At 41.5% G+C, this 22,643-nt stretch overlaps 1 protein-coding gene across 3 annotated transcripts in view; it reads left to right on the top strand.

The window, feature by feature from the left end:
* The window catches only part of MYH15 (myosin heavy chain 15), a 45,462-nt gene that overhangs the window by 15,033 nt on the left and 7,786 nt on the right, over window positions 1-22,643 (top strand). For all 3 annotated transcript variants that reach the window (XM_032679704.1, XM_032679705.1, XM_032679706.1), the window contains 21 exons: window positions 122-292; window positions 1,327-1,506; window positions 2,793-2,925; window positions 4,709-4,776; window positions 5,775-5,862; window positions 6,092-6,209; window positions 6,496-6,619; window positions 7,293-7,429; window positions 7,807-8,062; window positions 8,483-8,725; window positions 9,335-9,511; window positions 10,014-10,159; window positions 10,778-10,868; window positions 11,810-12,199; window positions 13,174-13,300; window positions 14,416-14,534; window positions 15,012-15,208; window positions 16,215-16,564; window positions 17,138-17,262; window positions 20,003-20,118; window positions 22,057-22,249. In XM_032679704.1, the coding sequence (XP_032535595.1) occupies window positions 122-292; window positions 1,327-1,506; window positions 2,793-2,925; window positions 4,709-4,776; window positions 5,775-5,862; window positions 6,092-6,209; window positions 6,496-6,619; window positions 7,293-7,429; window positions 7,807-8,062; window positions 8,483-8,725; window positions 9,335-9,511; window positions 10,014-10,159; window positions 10,778-10,868; window positions 11,810-12,199; window positions 13,174-13,300; window positions 14,416-14,534; window positions 15,012-15,208; window positions 16,215-16,564; window positions 17,138-17,262; window positions 20,003-20,118; window positions 22,057-22,249 (3,549 nt within the window). The remainder of the gene's footprint in view (window positions 1-121; window positions 293-1,326; window positions 1,507-2,792; window positions 2,926-4,708; window positions 4,777-5,774; window positions 5,863-6,091; window positions 6,210-6,495; window positions 6,620-7,292; window positions 7,430-7,806; window positions 8,063-8,482; window positions 8,726-9,334; window positions 9,512-10,013; window positions 10,160-10,777; window positions 10,869-11,809; window positions 12,200-13,173; window positions 13,301-14,415; window positions 14,535-15,011; window positions 15,209-16,214; window positions 16,565-17,137; window positions 17,263-20,002; window positions 20,119-22,056; window positions 22,250-22,643) is intronic.

The raw sequence follows: 22,643 nt of genomic DNA, 5'->3' as shown, positions 1-22,643 counted from the left end.
TATGCTCAGTAGTTTCTCAACCAGTTACTCTTTAGAAGGTTTTAGACGTAAACAGTTTCCTTCTTGCTGTTCCACAGTTAACTGCAATGCAAATGCTTCCTTTTTTTATCTCTTTCTGCAGTTTAACAGCTTTGAGCAATTGTGCATCAATTACACTAATGAGAAACTGCAGCAGTTTTTCAATCATCACATGTTTGTCCTGGAGCAAGAAGAGTATAAGAAGGAAGGCATTGACTGGGTATTCATTGATTTTGGCATGGACCTGCAGGCCTGCATTGATCTAATTGAGAAGGTATGAACAGTGCTAAGGAATACTTACTGAATTGGTTTTAATCAATATCCCTTGGATATGTCTTCACGGCCCAGTGAACAGAGTAGGATAAACAGCAGAACAAGTTTCTTGCCTTGCTACACACAGTATAGAATCAAAGGAAAATCAGTATTTGTGATTACTCAGTTTTACCTCTGCAAGTCTGCATTACAGAGCAAACTGTAACCACAAGCTGTAACTGGTAATTTGTACAGCTGTAAAACCTTCCCCGATTTGCACTTTTGTCTTTCTCTGTCCCTGCTGTTCTTCCATTTAGTTTGTTCCACATATACTTAACATCAAACTTGTCAGCTTTTCAAGGCAAATGCCATGCTTCAGTCTCATGCCCTGTACCTCTCCCTGTGAGACTCCTATTTCTCACATTGCGTGTTGATGTACAAAATGCTTTGTGCTCTTCCTGCCCTGGAAAGGGTAGAAACCTCTCACCACTTCCCCAGCACGGGATATGCCTTTCCTTTTCCCTCTTTTGTGAGTATAGTGTGGTCCTGGTGGGCACAGCTGTCCCTAGCCATATCTCCCTTTGTATCTCTCTGCCATGTTTTATGGCACAGCATCTATCCCTGCTGATCTGAAAGGAAACATGAAATTTTGCATTTTGCACTAGCAGGACATTTGGAAGAGCTGGAGTAGAAAGGCTGACTATTAAGTGTTCTACTTAATCACTTTCTTCTGGAGGGCCAAGATATCTGTGCATGATTGTAGTCCCTCATAAAAAATCTGTCCACTGCTAGGAGGTTAGTTCATCTTTTCATGAAAAAAGAATGATAAAATGCAGTTGGTCTAATTGCCCTGAAAGATAAATCAAACCCTTTCTGGAAGCCATCATAAGGTCTCCTAAGGCACAACTGACGTACTGAATTGTCAAAGGCTTCCTCCTCAGAATGAGAAAAAATTTTGCAGGCTTAAAATTCCATTGGATAAAACTTACAAGCTGCACAGCTACTGACAGCAGGCAGCCTAAACATTTTCCAACAAAGATGTTCCTCAATCCACAGCCACTGGGAATCCTGTCTATCCTTGAAGAGGAATGCATGTTCCCGAAAGCTACAGATATGACATTCAAATCTAAACTCTATGACAATCATCTTGGCAAGTCACCCAATTTACAGAAGCCCAGACCTGACAAGAAGAGGAAGTATGAAGCTCACTTTGAACTCCTTCATTATGCTGGTGCAGTAAGTTCCTCTGCTGCCTTATATTAGAGGTCTTCCAGGTGGGGTCTGGCCATAGCACACAACAAGAGAGGGTGGGAAGGATGAAGAGGGGAAGAAAGGAACAGTGAGGAGTAAAAGCAGGTACCTACTGTCTCTGCACAAGTATTGCGGCACGGTTAGATGCCATTAGACTCCAGAACATCTGGTCCTTGGATGCACAAATAGGATGAAAAAAACTGAGGAAGGCTAACAGTGCTTCTGCTGAAAATATGCCTTGCCCTTTTCATTTTTCCTATAGTCAGATTAAGGCTAGTGATTAAACAGCAGCAACAGCATCTAACTCTTCACCTTCATTTCCTGGACAAATGAACTGATAAATTTCTGCCTAACTTCAGGAGGGTTTTAAAAAGAAAAACAAAACAAAACAAAATATTTAACATCAGTTTTTACTTATACTAGGGCCACTGTGTCAAAGTAGCAAAAGGAAGAGTGGTTAACTCTGCTGTGGGGGTTTAATTAACAGGTCTGCTGATGCTGGGGTGAACAACAATGTAATTCAGTACTGTGAAACCTGAGCCAAAACTTGCCCAGTTTCAAAGCTTTGTTTTCAGACCAGATAGGCAGGAAGAATTCGAGAGGGGCACAGGACATTTTTTACAGATGATATGAAACCTCAGCACAGCAGAGCTGGAATTTACCTGACGCTGTTAATTTCAAATTATAATTGAGCATTAAGCTCATTTTTTATTTATTAAAAGAAATAATGCCCATCTTGGTCTTTATTGTAGTTGTTAATGTATTATGCAAAGAAAATTAGGACTTCTATTCCCTTATGCTACTCATAATGGAACATATTTTCACACTAAATAGAGCTGTGGTAAAGTCCTGGAGTCAGATTTTTAATCATTATATTTCTGTCAGAAAACCCTAATTATTTCAGTGTAGCATGCTATTTTGAAGTTAAATAATTACTTGTGTGGTTTATACTTCAGCACGTATTAGTAGGGTTTCTGGGCCACCGATGACGTGGTATCTCTACAACCACATGGAGCCCACGGGAAATGTAGGGACCAGATAGTTTGGAAGGGGTGCATGGGATTCTGATGGTAATTGTTAGGAAGAGAGGTTTGGGTGTTAGGAAGCAGAGAACTGGAGGGGGAGCAATGAAAAAACCGGGCAGCTGGTACTGCACTAAGCACGGCACTTCACAAGGAGTCACTGGCTTCAAGCCAAACCATAAAGAGCTCCCGGCTGCTCTGGCAAGGAACATTTGCAACCTCTGGTTTGTTTTCAATGCCTTGCTGTAGGTTCCCTACAACATCATTGGATGGCTTGAGAAGAACAAAGACCCACTTAATGAAACCGTAGTAGGTATTTTCCAAAAATCATCCAACAAACTCCTGGCAAGCTTGTTTGAAAGCTACATTGGCGCTGACAGCGGTAAGCAGAAACAGCTCACATGGGTTTTCTTTGGGTTTTGGGATGTGTGCTAGGGAATGAATTTCAGAAACAAAGCAATTCTCTCAAATGCAATTGTCTCAATGTTAGATGAGGCAGTGACTAATTAGTTAGATGCACACAGCATCTGTAGGAGTTTGCCAGTAATAGCAAGGAGACCATTAAGTCAGCTAGTTTGAATGTGTAATATCTCTGAGCAATTTTGGCAAGGAAATCTGTGTGTTGTGAACACTCCAGTGGGAGTTTAGGCATGCAAGTGTTCAAATATGCAGCCAAGTGTCACACAAAAAATTGTGTACATAAAATGCCTCTGAACAAGAACAGCTCTTCTTTCCCATGCTATAATCCTCCTTGCTACCAACCCTGAAGTAAATAAGAAATACCAAGTTTAAGAAAAACTTTTGGAATATTTTGTTGGATTAGTGGCAAGTAGATACTGAAGGTACAGGAACACCATTTCATATTGGCCAAAGTAGAAGACTTTGGCAATATGTCTTCCTTTTGTTTGCTGTTGGTTTTTTGTTTGACAAGACTAATATACATCCGAGGATGTATTTAATCTCTATCTTTTACATGGAACTGTTTTATTTGTGAGAAGACAAGTAGTAAACATCCAGCAAATTGCTCTTAAGTAAATAACTGGCATTCATTAAAAAGATGTAGCTCTTATGTCCTGAAGTTGCAATCACTTATAGCCTGTTTTTTACTCACCTCATTTCAGTAGATGTTGTTGTCATGAATCATAAGACACTTCCTGAGGAAGCAAGCAGGCTGAAGACTTCATAATGGAATGAGATGGACCTGAACATACATAACAAAAATCCTGCCACTAGCAAATCCTTGCAAATTACTAACTGCCTATTTGCCTGTGGATATTCCTGTCTGTCAGAATACTACCTTGCTTTTCTTAGGTGTCAGGAGAAAGGAACAGCCTGTCCAGATTAGCCTTTTCCAGTCTCAGCAGTGTTGCTTCCTGAAGGGGGAAAGGCTGTGGATAATTCCATCAAGCGCATTGCACTCTCCACTTCTCCGTTTATGTTGACTATTGTTGACAGGTGACAGAATGCCAGACCTCCTGGGAATGGTCTAATGGTCCACTGTTTAGAAAGCTGCAGCAACTGTTGTACATTTTTGGGTCATGTTTGAAACTTGTGAAACTTTGTAAAGGGCTTGTCAGAATCCAGCATTCCTTGGGAGGATCTGAGTGATTTTGACTTCCAAGCTTTAAGCAAAATTCAGGGGATGCAAAGCTACTATATCTAAAATTACAAATAGTTATTTCCCTCTATTTTAGACAACTGTTACTTGCACAAGGTCAGTGTCTGCATAGCAGACATGTGAGAATCAGTGCCTATACAGTACAATGTACAGTATACATTTTCCATAAGCATTATTTTTATTTAAGTTTTTCTTTTTCTACCCTATGGAGCTTTCAACAAACTACAAATGACTTTTGTTAAAAGTTATTTTTCTGCCTTATTCATATTTATGGACTTTCTGCATAACAAGAATGCGGTATAGATCTGAAATGCAAATGCAATCCAGAAAGCTTACAGTGGTCTTTGTCAAAGATCCTAAATATGGACAGAGAGCTGCAAATTTGTGATGTATCACACATGATGTGCTCAGTCAGAGCTATCAGGTCATTAGCTATGCCTTTCAGTCAAAGGGAGTAGTGCTATTAAAATGGTCTGCCTGTTTCCCACATCCTGCCTGCACCTCTTAGTGAGACACAGATTGTTTTATGTTCCTTTGTTCCCTTTAGGTGACCAGGGTGGAGAAAAGAAACGCAAGAAAGGTGCTTCTTTTCAAACGGTGTCATCGTTGCACAAGGTTTGCTCATCTCTCCTCACCTGATGGTTTCAGTTAAGACAATGCTTTGAAGAAGAATGTTAAGGATTGTAATGGGCAAGAAAAAAAATGAAATTCAAATGCTGGAATTTGATTTGGGTACTGGGTTATTGATCTTGGCTAAGGGAATACACTGTTATTAAAATTTTGTGTGTCAGGGGCTGCTGCATTTCATCATCTTTGAGCAATCAGGAGATTAAGCGAGTTTTTATTTTGTTTGAGAAAGTATCACAAAATGTTGAGAACAACCTTTATCACCTATTTTGTAGATTACAGCTTCATGCCTGCCTTTGGAACAGGAACTGATTACAAGTAATTTGCTAGTGCCTATCTTATTACTGCTTGGAATTGGATCCTAGGGTTAAAGCAGTCATGGTTGAACGAAGTGGCAGATAGTCTCTTTTTTCTTCAGTTATCCACTTCCACTGGGATTGGCGTGTGCTCCTGGTGGAAGCTGCCACTAGGATCATGCTTGGGGATAAATGGGGCCTGTGGTTTGTCATTTTTACCATTTCTTATGGGTAACATTGAGGAAGCTCTAATGTAGGTAAACCTAAGACAGAAGAACGCAGTTACTTCCCACTCGTCACGTCACTTTATCTTGTTTGGAGGTACACTTCACGATCATGAGTGGGGAAGTGACAAGGCAAAAATGCAGCTGGTTTTACAGAAATGCTCCACAGGATGATACTACATCTTGCTTGCTGCTCATCTTGTTTTTGACATTTCTGGGCTTCCAAGTAAAACATATGTCTTCTTAAGACTTTACCACAACTGAGTGGAATCCTATAATAAAGTTACTTAGGTTTATTTGAACATATTTCTCTGTAATAATTTTGGCAAGCTTACAACTTAGTTGGAGATTTTTTAGAAATATGACCTCAGTAAGCCTAACAAGCAACAAACCAAAGAGAGAAATAAGTGATTTTTATTCCACTAAACCGCTAAAGCTAATGGTGTTTTTAATGTGTTTGTTCTAGGAAAATTTAAATAAACTGATGACTAACCTAAAATCTACAGCCCCTCACTTTGTACGATGCATTATCCCCAATGAATCAAAAACTCCAGGTATGGAAAACACAACAGTCTTAGAATTTTAGTATATTTAACTCTGTCATTCTATTACTTACTTCTAAGTCACCAGATAGTACTTAAATACTGTCTGTGCTGTTCACCTTATTCAATGGTGTTGCTCTTTCAGGAGATGAAGCCTCACATTTTCCTATTTGCTCAGGGAAGTGAAGATGAAGCCCTATGGAGAAACTCAATTTAATTTAGCCTTGGTTTTCCCCTGCAGGTGAAATGGATGCATTCCTTGTCTTGCATCAGCTCCGCTGTAATGGTGTCCTGGAAGGCATCCGCATTTGCCGTAAGGGTTTCCCAAACAGGGTGCTTTATGCTGACTTCAAACAAAGGTAATGCAGAGCTATGCTGTCTCCTGTCCTAATCCATCATTCAAAATAGGCGAAACATGTCTTCTTATTTTTATTTGAGGTATTTTATTCCATTCAAGTTTATTTGCCATTCAGTTTGCCTGAACATGTAAGACAGAATTCTGCTCTTCCTTGTGTCTGTGTAGATGCAAAGTAGGAAATTACCCTGGGTGATTTTTTTTTTTTCCTTAAAGTTTTGGGGGAAGAGGGAAGAAAAACCAAAGGAGAATTAGGCCAGTTTTACTCATTGCTCATCTGTTATTAACAGGTACCGCATTCTGAATCCAGGTGCGATCCCAGAGGACAAGTTTGTGGATAGCAGAAAAGCTGCTGAAAAACTGATGGCATCTTTAGATGTTGACCATACCCAATATCGTTTTGGACACACCAAGGTAACTAGAAAAGATCATCACTGCTTATGTAAAGAGAAAATCTAATATTTAATTTTCAGAATAGGACACTATGCACTTTCCGGTGGTGCTGATTAATGGAGACTTAATAATACAAGAAACCAGCAAAATAGCAGCACAGTGATAGTAGGTTTTAAGCTGTTCTTAGAGGAACATTATTTCTCTGGGTCAAGCTCCCACAAAGCTTTTATTACAGCAACACAAGCATCAGCAGCAGCTGATGCTCTATGCCCCTCAATAAAACAGTAGCTTATTTAATATAATATATGTACATTCAGACAGAGATGGACCACAAGATCAGCTGCAGCCTTTGAAATGAGGCCATGTACAATTCTGACATGATCCCATTAGCAGGGATTTCTGGGAGTCAGAAGTTGTGGTTCAGCTGACCTACTTAGAACCCTGCCACAGCTGAAAGGTACTGTGGCAATACAGTAGTTTGGCCTATTCAAAACTAGGGAGATAAACCCCAGTTTTAAAACAACTCTGGAACTGTACAATGCAGTCCCCTGATGCAAGTAGTATTTGGCCCTCCATACTTGTATAGTTTATAATGTGTCAACAAAAATACCATTCTGAACTATTTCAGTAAGGTCTGTGTAACTTTGAAATAAAACCCTTTGTCATGGTGAAATGACATCTGTGCACATACCAGGTGTTCTTCAAGGCTGGTCTCCTGGGCCATCTAGAAGAGATGAGGGATGAGAGACTTGCAAAAATCTTGACAATGATCCAGGCAAGAGCACGCGGCAGACTGATGAGGATTGAGTTTCAGAAGATAGTGGAGCGCAGGTATGAAGGCACCCCCTTAAATCTTAGCAGACAATAGTAATTACCATTTAATTATAAGTTGAATAGAGCCATTAATTATAGTCCCTAAGGCTATAGATAACCCTAAATTAAAGGCTTAAAGTGGATGTATGATGAAAACAACTGTATAAAACAAAACTGTATATTAGTTGCCTGAAGCTCTGGTAAAAATCAGATTTGGAAATTTTTTGTGTCTCTGAAAATCTGGAGGAAGTTTCTTGTGTCTCTTGGAATCTAGTACAAGTTCCTAATATTGGTCAGAACAAAGCCATGAAACTGACTGAAACTGAAAAAAAACCCCTCACTTTTTCAATTCAGGCTGAGGTTTAGGGAATTTTGTTTGTTTTCTCTTAAACCAGGGATGCTCTTCTTGTAATTCAGTGGAACATCCGTGCTTTTATGGCTGTCAAGAACTGGCCCTGGATGAAGCTTTTCTTTAAGATCAAACCTCTTCTGAAGACTGCAGAAACTGAAAAGGAGATGGCCAATATGAAGGAAGAATTCCTGAAACTGAAGGAGGCCCTGGAAAAATCTGAAGCCCGGAGAAAGGAACTTGAAGAAAAGCAAGTTTCTTTAGTTCAGGAAAAAAATGATCTGCTTCTCCAGCTCCAAGCTGTGAGTAGACACATAGATTCATATACTTATTAGATGTTCTTTGAAACTCAAGGTTTTACAGACCAGAGTATTAGTACAATTTAATTAAAATAAGATGTTGATCTCATCAGAGTCTTGCCAAAAATTAGAGTGGATAGAAAATCCAATGTTTTAGCATATAACAAATGGTAAGAGGTTCTGTACGAAAGCACTGTCTGTGGCAGTAAGAAGTGGAAGTTGTCCCATATGTGACTAGTCATGTTACCACGGTCTCATCCTTCTTCATTAACTACTTGTCTTCTGAAATCAAGAGTAGGAAATTTTCCTTACACTGCCCTGTAGCATTGGATCAGGCTCTCTGACCACTTACGTGATAGGGAAAAAGTGAGGAAGAAAAAAGGCCAGGCAGTCATTGCTGTCCTCTTTCTTGTGCCACACCAGGAGCAAGACACTCTGGCAGATGCTGAAGAACGATGCGACTTGTTGATTAAATCCAAGATTCAGCTGGAGGCCAAAGTCAAAGAACTGACGGAGCGGGTTGAGGATGAGGAAGAGATGAATTCTGAGCTGACTTCCAAGAAGAGAAAATTGGAAGATGAGTGCTCTGAGCTTAAGAAGGATATTGATGATCTCGAAATAACACTTGCAAAAGTAGAGAAAGAGAAGCATGCTACTGAAAACAAGGTGCGCTTAGAACTTCACCATGTATTCAGAAGAGGTTGGGCATGGATTAGCTTTATGACAAGTGCTACTGGTCTTCTGATGGTTTTACAGTGTTTTACACTGTTAGTAACACTGAAGGATCAGTATATACAGTTATTTGACCTTATAAGATAAAAATCGTTAACTCTGAGCCCAAGTTTCCCTTTTTCTGAAGTGAGTTTTACTGCAATTCAGCTAAGAAATTATGTCTATTTTTGGCATTTTTAAGTAAACAATTTTCTGCTGTAACCTAACCATGAATTCTTCCATCTCTCGTGCTTAGAGCCTGTAAATGTAAAGCTCATCTCCTGCTTCTCCCAGAAAGAAGCTGGAGTCCATCACCATGAGAGTGACTCTGAAAAGAATTTATTATATTTGAAATATTGTACTACACTCACAACAACAACTGGCACACATTGACTTCCTTGATGGCAATTTCAATCAAAAAGCCACAAGGTGCTGGGAGAGGAGAGATCCTTTTTTCTTCCTTTATTTTCCTGCTTACAAGTTCAGAACAGACAGTCACTTGACCTATGTTGTGATAATCCCTTCCTTCAAAATCTTACAAATACATCTTCCTTTCTCACACAGGTCAAAAATCTGACAGAAGAAATGGCAACACTTGATGAGAATATCAGCAAACTTACTAAGGAGAAGAAGTCCTTGCAGGAAGCTCATCAGCAAGTTCTAGATGACCTACAAGCAGAGGAGGACAAAGTTAACACACTGAGCAAAGCTAAAGTGAAATTGGAACAGCAAGTGGATGATGTAAGCTCTGCCTTCATGTTTCACCAGGCTTGTTTGTCCACCACTTAACAGCTTTCATGAGAATGAAAGGTTGCAAAGCTTTGAAATGTATTCCTCTTGTTTTAGAAATGTAGTCCTTGTACTGTCTGTAAAAAGTATAATTACAGAAATACTATAAAATTTATCTGTGTAGTTCAGCCTTTGAAAGGATTGCAATAACCCAGGAAAATCCACCCCATTTGCATTTGCAGAGTAACTGGCATGAAGTCAAACAGAACTTTGCTACTAAGAGAACTGTACTTCTTGCACAACTGAAAAGCATGGACTAACCCTTTTATTCTATTTCTTTAGTCCAAATGCCCACTGACTGCTAGAAAACAAAAAATGTAAAATGATGCTTGTGGGTAAAGTACTTCTGCTTCACAGCTTGCTAGAGCTCAGCACAGAACTGGGCACAGCATACATCTGAGTGTTGTAAACCATCTGTGTTCAATATATTTACTAAGTGACTTTGTTCCTAAAGCTTGAGGGATCACTTGAACAAGAGAAGAAAGTGAGGATGGATCTAGAAAGGGCAAAACGCAAACTGGAAGGGGATTTGAAGTTGACCCAAGAGAGTGTCATGGACTTGGAGAATGATAAGCTGCAGATGGAAGAAAAGCTGAAAAAGTAAGAAGCTGATAGTGCTGTACAAAATAAAGCAGCACAGTTACCATTCTTATTTCAGAGCCTTCAGGTGTGTCATCCTGCTCTGACGGTGGCTAAAAGGAAATTCCTTTATGAGAGTGTGTAGCCAAGAAGGGAGGGAAAATAACACTCATTTTTGCACAGTATACCTGAAACATTAGCATTTAATAAACTTTGCAGCATTAAAAAAAAAAACAAAACAAACAATCAAACAAAACCCCACAAAAAGTTATTAATTGCTTAGAGAAGAAAGCTGAAGGAACGCTCTAAAAAGTTGTTCATCCTAACTATCTGTGACAGTATTGTTGGAAGACATGGAAGACCTGACCGTTAAAGTATTTTTCCATTGAGTCTGAAAATAGTGTTACTTTTTTATGACACAGAGAGCCAGAAATATAATTGCACAAATGCATGCAGAGGCTTGGCTTGGAAACTGCTGCTCAGAGGAAAATGTGTTTTCATGCAAATTGCAATATATGAGGATTGTTTTCATTTTTAGATACGTTAGAAGTTTTATTGAACAACTGTTTAAAAATTGCAAAAGCCTAACTTGAAGCTACAAGGCAAATTGTCACAGTAGGATTTTCCTTTCTATGGCAGGAAAGAATTTGAAATGAGCCAGCTGAATTCCAAGATAGAAGATGAACAAGCTATAGTGATGCAGCTGCAGAAGAAGATCAAGGAGCTTCAGGTCAGCTTGCTTTTTTTCTCATATATCATAGGATGAGTTTCTCTTTGTGCCTCACTGAAAGGCCTTGCAGAAACTTTTCATGGCTACCTGCAGCTCGTCTTTGAGACAGAAAGTGGTACATCTCTGTACCACTTCCCTTTTCCCTCGGGATGTGGTTCCTTTCCAGTAGCAGGACATATGACCACGGAATGCGAGCAGTTTCAAGAAAAGCAGAATGGTTCTGGTGTTTTGCTTTAACCAAATAATGTTCCAGACCATGGAGCTGAGGGTAGTTGCTGAGGAGGAGTTCAGCAGGGATAAGCATGGATTTGAAATTTAGAGAAAGGGTTTATATGCTCAGGAAACTTTTAATAGAAATGAAAAGGCCAAGGAAAGTCAGCACCATTCAAACAAAATGTCTGGACCCGAAAATATCAGCTCTGCTTTTTTTGTTAAGAAAGAATATTTGTATAACCTGGATGTAAAGTGCAGATTGGTCAAAAAACCTTTTAATAAAAAAGATTGCTCCCAGTGAATATTCGCTATCCATGCAGTTCTTCACACTGCTATATTCGAAATCCTATCTTAACACTCCTAAAGAGAAGTTACTTCAGTCACAGAGCTCTTAAAATGACAATTTATTGCTGCTACTCCTACTAGAGGGTCCTCACATATACTTCAGCTGAATGTCAAATACAGGAGTATAAGGTCAATGCACCGGACCTAAATATCTTGAACTAGAACTTGTAGAGCAATGTACTGTGAGAAAGATATGACTCATCATCATTACTGTAGCTCAAGATTTGATTTACTGGCACAAATGCACAAGTCCTTTAGCTGCTGAGCTGCCAGTGTTGTAAAACGTGGGCTGGCAGAGGGTATAACAATTTGAGAGGTGCTCCATGGTCTTCTGATGGGAATCTCATGCAGGTGACCAAAAAGTGTCCATGTCTCTCTGGTAGGCTCGTATAGAAGAACTAGAAGAGGAGTTGGAAGCAGAAAGAGCTGCTCGAGCCAAGGTGGAAAAGCAGAGATCAGATTTGGCCCGAGAGCTGGAGGAATTAAGCGAGCGACTTGAGGAGGCTGGAGGAGCCACAGCTGCCCAGCTGGAGATGAACAAGAAACGTGAGGCGGAGTTCCTGAAGCTGCGGCGGGACCTCGAGGAGGCCACGCTGCACTACGAGGCCACGGCCGCCACCCTGAGGAAGAAGCACGCGGACAGTGTGGCCGAGATGGGGGAGCAGCTGGACAACCTGCAGCGGGTCAAGCAGAAACTGGAAAAGGAGAAAAGCGAGCTGAAGATGGAAGTGGATGATCTGTCATCCAACATGGAGCAGATGGTCAAGGGAAAAGTAAGGGTCCTGAGGCTTCCCAAAGCCCCCCAAAGCCACGTGTAGCTAAGGCTTGTCTTAAGGTTTCCCAGGACACCTGGTACAGCCGGAGCTGTTTAGAAGGTGGTGTCTTGCAATTGGAGGGTGCTTATCTGCACAGTGTCTCACTTCCTCAGCTGGTGGTAAAAAATCCTTCTTACCTGGAGATGGGACAGCAATTGGCCTGTCTAAAACACATAGTGCATCCTCAGTCCCAGGCATACTGTTTATCCATGTATTTCAGAGCATAAAAATATGTCACTTAAATTAGGCTTCCCCAGGCTAGTGACAACTGAGGTGATTTCCAAGGCAGGAAATGTCACCCTAAGCAGAGTCCTTTCAGATCCTGACCTTGGTTCACAGTTTTGACTCATGCTAGCAAGGAGTGCAAAGCAAAGGCTTGCATGACCACGCTGTATATTTTCACAGATGAACTGTGGATTTTGTTTCCTGAGTAGATAATCTTGGTAGCTTTCAGAGCACTCTAAATAGATTTCCTTCAGTGCAAGTGAAGAAAAGAAATGTCAGTATTCGCAGAGTTAGAAAGCTGTCATCAAACCCAATTTATGATAAATGGCAATTAAAGCAGACTCAGTAGAGCAATTTTCATTGGAGGTGATTTTCCCATCTAGCAATTATGACGAGGCTATGCCTGAACTTCATAGGCATGTGACTGCTTTTCAAGTTTTATCAGAGTCTTTTTACACTGCTGGAATTCAATTTAGGGAAAACAAATGGGGAAGGTGGTCTGACAGGGAGTCCCCTGACGTGGGACCATAGACATGGGGCTATTCTTCCCTGCTCCACTGCTCTGGTATTTGTGTCTTTGCTATCTGCCATTTCTTTGAAAGATAAACATGCACACAGAAAAAAAGGATACATTTGGAAGGCTACAGCTTCCAAGTGTCTGCCAGGAGGCTACAGCTTTCTTTGTCTTTTCTCCTGACTCCCAATAGGCCAATGCAGAGAAACTCTGTCGCACTTATGAAGACCATCTGAACGAGACAAAAACGAAACTGGACGAAATGACTCGCCTCATGAATGACCTCACTACTCAGAAGACAAAACTCCAGAGTGAGAATGGTATGTGCATGTTCAGCCCAGATAGACTGTCTCCCAGGAATTTATCAGGGGGGCCTCAGCACCGCATTGGTGAGATGTGTTGTGCGATGGCATCTGCTCTGAAGGTACCTGCGTTAGGATTGCTGAATGGAGCAGTAGTTTTTGTGTCTTTTGACATTCCTATCTTTAACTTTTATATAACTTTGGTGGTGAGACCTTGCCTTGGACTGGCTTTTGAAACAAACCTATACCCATATTTACTAGCATACTGTGATACCATCTCGAGCCGAAATGGATGTGCCAGCTAGGTAACCAGTTTCAGGAACAAGGACATGTTGATGTACACCCATCCTTCAGTGCAAGAGGGATAAAGAAGGAGCTGGCATACTGTTGCTCTCTGTATTGAACACCATCTTCCTCAATCTGACCTTGGGCATTTCACCCTAGAAGATGCTCATATGTGACCAAAAATACCACATAGCCTCTAAGTTCTTGCTACCTTTTTAGCCAGACCAGTATTATTTAATTTCTGCACTCTCATCAGATGTAACTGCTCCATGTATTTTCAAAGAACTTGTTAGTTCTGTGTACTCCTTTAAGGTTGCAGTTTTCACCCTGCAGTGACACCCTTCTTGTGCTAAACTAAGTTTTCCTTATGTATCCCTTTGCTCTGTATGCTTCTTATTGTAAGGTTCTCAGGGTGCCTTGCAGCCCTCTGAAAAGAAGTCTGTGGAAAAACAATGTAAAGTAGTGAAAAAGAGTATAAACAAAGCAAGCTACAGCTGCATGTGAAAGTAAGCAGCAGTCTAGTCTAATCCTGGAACTGAAGTAAAATTAACAAATCAAAGTATTGGCAGTACAAAAAAAATTAAATTAAAAAATGACAAACCACAAAACCCATAAAAACAACCCCATAAATAAACAAACAAACAAAAAAGCCAAAAGAACCCTAAGAAATGTTATCCTGGGGAAGTGTCTGATGGTTATAACATTGGAAGAAGCTTCACAAAAGGTCAGTCACAATCACTGTAAGGTCTTTTCCTCAGCAGAATTGGACAGGGACTTTGATTTTTTGACTGGGACTTTGTCATTTCATCATACTGATTTGTTTGTTTGTTTGTTGAATCTTGTGGCAGGTGAGTTTATTAGACAACTTGAAGAGAAGGAGTCACTGATAAGTCAGCTGTCCCGGGGGAAAACATCATTTACACAACAGATTGAAGAACTTAAGAGACAGCTGGAAGAGGAAACCAAGGTAATGCTTTGACTATGTCCATTCACTGCAGTGCAATGGGGAAAAATGTCTATGTTCAGTCGAGGCCTGGATAAAAGCTGAAATGAGACATAGGAGCAACAATGATTCCTGCCAATTGTACTGATATGCTTTCCTGCCTTTAAGGCAAGTGACAAGAGAAGAGTTTGAGAAAATCATCAGCATCTAGAAATGTTAAATAAAACTTACCCAGTAAGATAGCCAAAGTCTCAGATCCTGCATCTTAAATGTTTGGATGTTTCTCCAAAGCTGTTAAATTACCTTCAGTCTTGGTAGTTTCCTCCACATGTCACTAGTTAGGGATGACTTCAAACACTTCTTACTTCACTTGACCTGGACTGTCAAAGTCAGAGGCAAAAAGAAAAAAAGGCTTAAGCCTCCACTGGAATTTCTAGGGGCTGTTTGTTTGGGTTTTGCTGTAGGTAACCCTGCAATGCTGTGACCTTTCTATCCCTGCAGTCCAAAAATGCCCTGGCTCATGCCCTGCAAGCAGCCAGGCACGACTGTGATCTCTTGCGGGAGCAGTATGAGGAGGAGCAAGAAGCCAAGGCAGAGCTGCAGCGGGCTCTCTCTAAGGGAAATGCAGAAGTGGCGCAGTGGAGAACAAAGTATGAGACTGATGCCATTCAGAGAACTGAGGAGCTGGAAGATGCCAAGTGAGTTATATGTGCCCTTGTCTGGCAGGATTGTGCTTCCTAGGACTTGTTACATGCTAAGAAATGGGGCAACCTGATTGGAAAATTCCCTCTGACTTATTGCTGTTATTTGTGGCTGTCCTTCTGTTCTTCATATTGCTTGGGCAGATCAGTGTTTCTGCTGAGTCCTTGTCTGTGGAGTAGTGGTTGTGAATACTGGAGTTCATTTGAGTACTAACAAAATTAGATAGCCCTACTTGGCTATCTTTCCTACTCACTAGCTTTGCCCCAGCCCAGTGCTGTCTTCTTGATCTTGACTTCCCTTCCTAGCTGGGAGATGATGGGCTGCCCTGGGAAGGTAGGGCAGAAAGTCATGTTGGCTCACATTGTGCAGCTGCTCCCAGTTACCAGGCTCAGGTGTTACTGGGCAAGGTCTCTGAACATCTCCAGGATCTGCCTCCACATATCTCTGATCTTTAGGATCTTCTCCCACTTCCAGCATGTTTTCTCCATCTAGTATCTTCACAATCTTCTTTCCTGGTCATCCTGTCTTTCCAGGACTTCCTCTTGCCAGACTCCTGTTTTCCCAATCTAAATAGTCTATGGACAAAAGCCCAGGGCATGACCAGCCTCCTAATTGGTGGTTGTCTCATATCTCTTAATTGGAGAAAAATGACACTGTCATTTAGACCAGGTCTTATGAAATATTTACAAAGAGCCCATTCTGGTTACAGCTAGTAAGTAGCAAGCTGGTGCCTGTAAGTTCAAAAGTTCAATTTCAAATATTCATACACAGGCACACATGCACAAAATTAATTGCCACATGTCAGCATTCATAATTTAAGTCCCTTCTCTACAGAGGCTTGATTTCCCTCTCTCTTCCCCTTCCCCTTGCCTCACCTCCACTCCCCCTCCCCATTTTTCCTTTCAAAACTGATTTATTGAGACATTGCTTTGGTACCAGTGTTTCTGGATAACACAGCAGTGGTGACACTTGTTCATTTCACTGTGTCTTCCCACCTGGTAGGAAGAAGCTTGCTGCTCGACTGCAAGAAGCTGAGGAAGCAATTGAGGCAGCCAATGCCAAGTGCTCTTCTCTGGAAAAGACAAAGCACAGGCTGCAGAATGAGCTGGAAGACATGATGATTGACCTGGAGAAGGCCAACTCGGCAGCTGCCTCCCTGGACAAGAAGCAGCGTGGGTTTGACAAGATCATCAATGACTGGAAGCAGAAGTATGAAGAGTCACAGGCTGAGCTGGAGGCTTCCCAGAAGGAGGCCCGTGGCCTCAGCACCGAGCTCTTCAAGCTGAAGAATGCCTATGAGGAGACACTGGACCACCTGGAGACTTTGAAAAGGGAAAACAAGAACCTCCAAGGTAGGCTTCATTCAGGTCCTGCAGCCAGTGAAGGAGCCACATCAGTGGACAGCTGGAGGGATGCAGGTGCCCTGTAGCAGCTGTGGGGAAAGGTGTTTATCTCATCCTGAGATGAGCTTTCTGATATCATTTAAGACACTGACTGATGCTGGAAATGAAGGTTTTGAACACAGAAACTGGTATGACCAGAGAAGAGCAGGCTTCCCTTTGCCCCCCTGCCAATAAAGGTCACTGGCAGAGGAGCCCTTCTCAGGGGAGGAACAAGAAAGATGACAGAAGTTCAGTGAATGAAGCCTAGACAGCTCTCAAAACAGAGTATGGTGTTGCTAGCCTGCAAATCACAGATAAAATCTAAATCACTATAACCACTTCAAAATGTATTCACAAGAAAGGCTGTGCCCTCAAGTTGTTCAGGCAAAAAAAGTTGCTGCACGTAAAAGTAAGGCAGGGCTTGTGTACAGACAAGCCCTTGAGGTAGCAGGTTGAGGCATGATTCCTGTATTCACACTCCATGAATTGCAGTATGTTCCAGACACTCTGTTTGCTAAATCCATCCATCCTCTTTTGTTACAGAGGAGATTTCTGATCTGACGAATCAGATTAGTGAAGGAAACAAGAGCCTCCATGAAATAGAAAAAATCAAGAAGCAGGTTGAACAAGAGAAGTCAGAAGTTCAGCTGGCTCTGGAAGAAGCAGAGGTAAGGAAAGAAGGCTCAAGGGAAGAGGGAAAGATGTCTTTATCAGGATTTTCCATCCTTTTCATCCTCTCAGCGATACAGCCAATGTGTTGATTTTTAGCACGTGCAACTCTCTACACCCAGCTCCTCTAGCCTGGGTAGCCAGTGTCTTCAAGAGTGACCAGTGACTTTTGGAGATGTGAGCTCTATGATTATCAGTGGAGGCCCTTTCAAAGGAGGTGCCTTGTAGCTTTCATTTTTTTGTTAGAATCATAGAATCATCAAGGTTGGAACAGACCAGTCCAACTATCCACCCAGCACTACCACTGTAACCTCTAAACCACTAAACTATATCGCCCAGATCCAGATGCCTCTTGAACACTTCTAGGGATGGGGACTCCACCACCTCCCTGGGCGATCTATTCCAATGCCTGACCACCCTAACAATGAAAATTTTTTTTCTCATATCTAATCTGAATCTCCCCTGTCTCAGCTTTAGGCCATTTCCTCTTGTCCTCTCACTGCAGATGCAGTAGAAGAGACTGGCCACCACCTCACTACAACCTCATTTCAGGTAGTTGTAGAGAGAGATGAGGTCCCCCCTGAGCCTCCTCTTCTTGAGACCAAACAAACCCAGCTCCCTCAGCTGTTCCTCACAAGACATGTTTTCTAGACCCTACACTAGCCTTGTTTCCCTTCTCTAGTTGTTTGGTTTCATGTTTTGGGGTTTTTTTCACTTTCAGGAAGCTGAAAGATCTTCTGCCCACTGCCTCAAAATTCAGTCCTTGCTCACTTTACAGTAGAACATTACAGTCTTTTGAAAAACACTAACTGCTGAAAATTATGGTCATAATACTCTTTTATCAGATATTTCTGCCATCTAGTTTCCAACAGCAAATTCCTATTTATGAGGATAAGAAAACAAACCTCCTGATGACTTTCAATTTTATAAGGTCTCAGATAGTGTGTGGGATACTGCAGCCTGCTTAAAAAGATGCAGTAGTCTCAGAAAGCAAATGAAAACGGTAGTTTGATAAAGACATTTGGCCTCACTGCATTAATTTCTACAGTGACAAATATGCACATACCCAAAAGGATTGCCTCATCCCAGTTTCCAGAAACAACAATATGGAACAAGCCAAATGGAAATACTTGTAATTCACTTAAAGGGCTCAGCTGACAGGTTTTCTCAAAAGTGAGGTGCATTGCAAAGCTAAGAAGGGGTGTAGGTGGTGCTGGCTAGAAACAACACAACACATAGCAAGGGATTTTTAGTGAAGGCTGCATTGTTTTTAACTGCATCTAAATAATATCTGCTAAAATGAACATCATCCAGTGACAGGGATCCATTTAATAACTTAAATGCTGTGCAACTTCTTTTGTCTGTTACAGGATGCTTTATACATTGCAGGGATTTCACAGCCAAACAGACAAGTGTCATTATCAGAGCAGAGGGAGAGCATGTCTTTTTTCCTCAGCTCTGAGATGTGGAGAATGTTTATGTACTCTGTCAAAAAACTTCCCTTGCTAGAAAGAATACATCAGTTCTTAAGGAATCTAAGGGGCACACTTTACTTTCCTGGACTGTGTGGAATGGCTTCCTAAATCTCTGTGATATTAGGAAGTAACAAAAGTAAAGTGGTGATGTATCTTATTTTAATTGTGGAAGAGACTGTTTAATGCAGTTTTTCTCCCTCCCTTGTGAATTTGGGTCTCTGGCAGTCACTGCTGGTGACACAGAACTTCTGTGTGTTGTTCCCATTAATATGTTGTGGCTCCTTGGCATGAAGTGTGCATTTGATTGACTTGTAGCTGTTACATGTTGGCCAGAGATTAGCAGGGATTTTGTACAGCTCTGTTTTCAGAACCTCCATTCTGTTTCCATCATCTCTCAAGGGAAGCACAGCTAAGCTTGTGCAGTTCCACCCTCAGAGAGCGCTTCCAAAAAATACGATGTTCTGTTCGGTGCTTTCGTTCTCTGTTCAATCAACAAGGAGACAGAATGACACTGAGCCTGATTTATGCAAGACCTGAAAGTCAGAGGCCTTGCTATTTCTGTATGGGCTGTTGTCTGCTTAGTTCTTCGCTTCCATATATGAGAGAAATGTAGCAATAAAGACGTAAGAACAAAATTCTCCTATTTCACAGACAATTCATTTTAATTCAAAAGCATGACAGAGTATTTTTGCATTTTGTCATACAGAGATGATAGCTGTTATTTCTTCCTTTGAAGTCATATTGTCTAATAAGATTATATAATTAGGAGGCTTCCAACACTTTGTGATTTGGAGAGATTTCTGTGAGCTGGAGGATGAATGTGTGGACCCCTTCACCTTCCTAAAAATAATCTTGTTTTAGCTTGTTCCTATCCCTTACAAGCCTGTGAATTTCTGGAGGGTGTCTTTACAGAGGTGCAGAGCAGGGAACAGCTGTTGATGTCAAAGCTGTGCAGGCAGGGCCAAAGGTGGTGTTGTTTGGGAGTTTTCTTGTGAGCTGTGGACTGTTTGACAATTTGTCCTCTGAGGAGCTTGCTGCTCGATTTTCCAACTGTCAGGTTGGATTAGAAGGCAAGTAAGTGTGTTGTTTTGCCATGTAAGCTAGTCATGTCCTTGCCTAGAGAGAGAGAGGGAAGGAGGAAGTAGTGCTATTGGAAACAGGAAGAGATGCGTGAAGGAATCATCTTTGTGCAGCTGTTTGTGATTTGGAAAAAAAAAAAAAAAGCAATTCCTGGCTTGCAAGCTCTTGATGCTTTCTATTTCAGGGAGCTTTGGAGCATGAAGAAAGCAAGACCCTTCGATTTCAGCTCGAACTTTCTCAGCTTAAAGCAGAGTTTGAAAGGAAACTTACAGAAAAGGAGGAAGAAATGGAAAACATAAGGTACCATGCTGGAAGCAGCATGTTTTTTAAGGGGAAAGTCTCAAAAGACCAGAACAATGCTCAAGACCCAAGCCAGTCAAATGCACCACAGGTAGTTAGTTATGCCAGAACAAGCAGATACTGTCTGTACCAGAAACCAAGACAGCTCTGACTTTTTGCCAAAAGGTAATCCTATCACAATGCCATTTCTTAGTTCAAATATTCCTGTCAGATCAGTCTCTGTCAGAGTACAGTTAAACCCATCAAAGTATCACATGGCAGCTGTAACAAAACTGAGTGACACAACCAGGTTCCCAGCAGATCAAGGGCCACTAAGTTCGTATGTTTACAGTATGGAAACAGGTAGATCTAGAGTGCTGCCATCTCCTAATCCTGTAGGATGGCTGACTCCCAAGGGGAACCCCAGGCAAAATCAGCAGTACTTACCTCAGTGTGCTCAAACCTATGTTATCTAAAGGCATTTAGTTAATTTATGCAACTACAGCTACGCTGATCGTGGGAGGATGTGAGGAGGTTGCTGTTATGTGTGCAGCTTTTGGGTAAGCAGTGAGAACTGCAGAGGTGCAGAAAGCGTGAATATAACAGGAGAGGAGCTTGTAAGGGAGTGGGATCAACAGGAAAAATGAAAAGCAATTAGATAAGAGGAAGATGATGGTTTTTGTCTCTTCCCTCCTACCCAGCACAAATTCACTGAAGGGTTACGCTCTTAAAAGGAGGCCACACTGGGCCAGATTTTCAGCAATGTGTGTGTGCAGTCATTCAGAAAACTTTGGCCTTGAATTAGACAATGTTGCAATGCTATTTACCCAAGAATCATGTAGTTGTTTATTGGTAGACTAAAGGGTAGGGAAGGGAAAGTCCAAGGCCCAGCCAGGCCAGTGTTGCTTCACACCCAAGAATATTTTTGCCCTTTAATCTTCTGATATCCTGCAGATGTCTGGATTGCAGAGACCTAGGGATAAGCTAACCAGTGCTTTCTGCTTCAGCTTCATTATGAGTGTTCAGCAGACAGGCTGTGTTGTTTCCTGGGAATCTAGGGCACAGTTCAGTATCTTGCTGAAGCAGTAAGGCCCTCAAGGTTTTCCTTGTTGACTCAATGATTTCTCAGAACTCCTACACTTTTAGCAAAACTTGGCCAGCAGTGAGATAAATGTTTCTGTGTGAGTTGTATTCTGTGCTTTGAGTTACCTTCTGGTTGTAAGAGAGCAAAACTTTCATGGTAGGACTTGTCTGTTACAGAGTCAAGAAAATTAAGCCCCTGTTTGTATCCATTTTGTTTTTAAATTGACACTAAGCTGCCTTTCACAGGGGGGCAAGGATGTTAATTTGGTGGGTTTAATCTCTCCTAAATTTAGATGTCCATAACAGGATTTATATTCCTGAATTATTCCCCTTACCATTAGCATAAGAAAGGTTTTTTCAACATCTGTTTTAAGACCCAATAACTTGTAGCTTATACATGCCATTTACTATAAAGAGCACCTAGAGTAATTAGCTTAGAACATAGCAGCCTACCTTCAGTTTGATTAATATCCTCCACTAACATCTTCATAAAAAGGCTGAGATGTAAATTATTCAGTAAATATCTTAGGAAGTGACTGCTAGGCTTGAAGTGCTTCTTATTAGGTTCAAATCCATACTTACTTGTGGTTACCAGAAGTCTGAGAGCGCTCTTGGATCCAGTATTGACAAAGGAAGTGCAGAAGAAGGATGTTACCGGTGCTTACAGATCAGGAGTTAGCTGAGGGTGTGAAGCACACCAGCCAGTTAGACAGCAGTGAGGGACTAGAAACTATGTATGTGTGCTACATGCGGCATTCAGAAATATACTGTGTCTGGAAATGAGACACTTTCAGAGAGCACAGTACTGTTGCATGGAGTTCTACATTCCTGTGCAGAGAGGAAAACTATTCCATTCATCCTTCATGTCCTTTTCAGGAGAAACCAGCAACGTGCCATAGATTCACTGCAGTCCACCCTGGATTCAGAAGCCCGCAGCAGAAATGAGGCCATCCGGCTCAAGAAGAAGATGGAGGGGGACCTCAACGAGATGGAAATCCAGCTCAGCCATGCTAACAGGCACGCTGCTGAGGCAACCAAGTCAGCACGTGGCTTGCAGACACAAATAAAGGTACTCAGGGAACTGCTGGTCCCAAGCGCCCAACAGTAGTCACGGGCTGGGTTTCATCAGCACAGACCAAAACAGCAGTGGTGATGGTAATTAAGAGGGAAGCTGCTCCCAACAGTGTAAAGGGAATTAGTGATCACATCTGGCATCAGAGAATACAGAAATATGGATTTCTTCTCAGACTTGCATACAAGCTGGATGAGATCCAGTCATAAAACCCCTGCTGGCTGCAGCCTCCTGCAGGGGCAGAAAGCTACAGCATGAGAAGCTGAAAACCTGTGATTTTCTTGTGAGCTTGCAAGTCTTTTAAAAGTAGAGAGCAAGTGAGTTGGCTGGAGTGCAGGGAGTGTGTGTATATTCAGCTTTGTTGTTTGCATCAATATTTGTAATAGCAAAA

Source organism: Chiroxiphia lanceolata, chromosome 2 (assembly GCF_009829145.1).
Source record: "Chiroxiphia lanceolata isolate bChiLan1 chromosome 2, bChiLan1.pri, whole genome shotgun sequence".
Lineage (NCBI taxonomy): Eukaryota > Metazoa > Chordata > Aves > Passeriformes > Pipridae > Chiroxiphia > Chiroxiphia lanceolata.
Note: the sequence above shows the minus strand (reverse complement) of the source record. Positions and strands in the feature narration are given on the sequence as shown.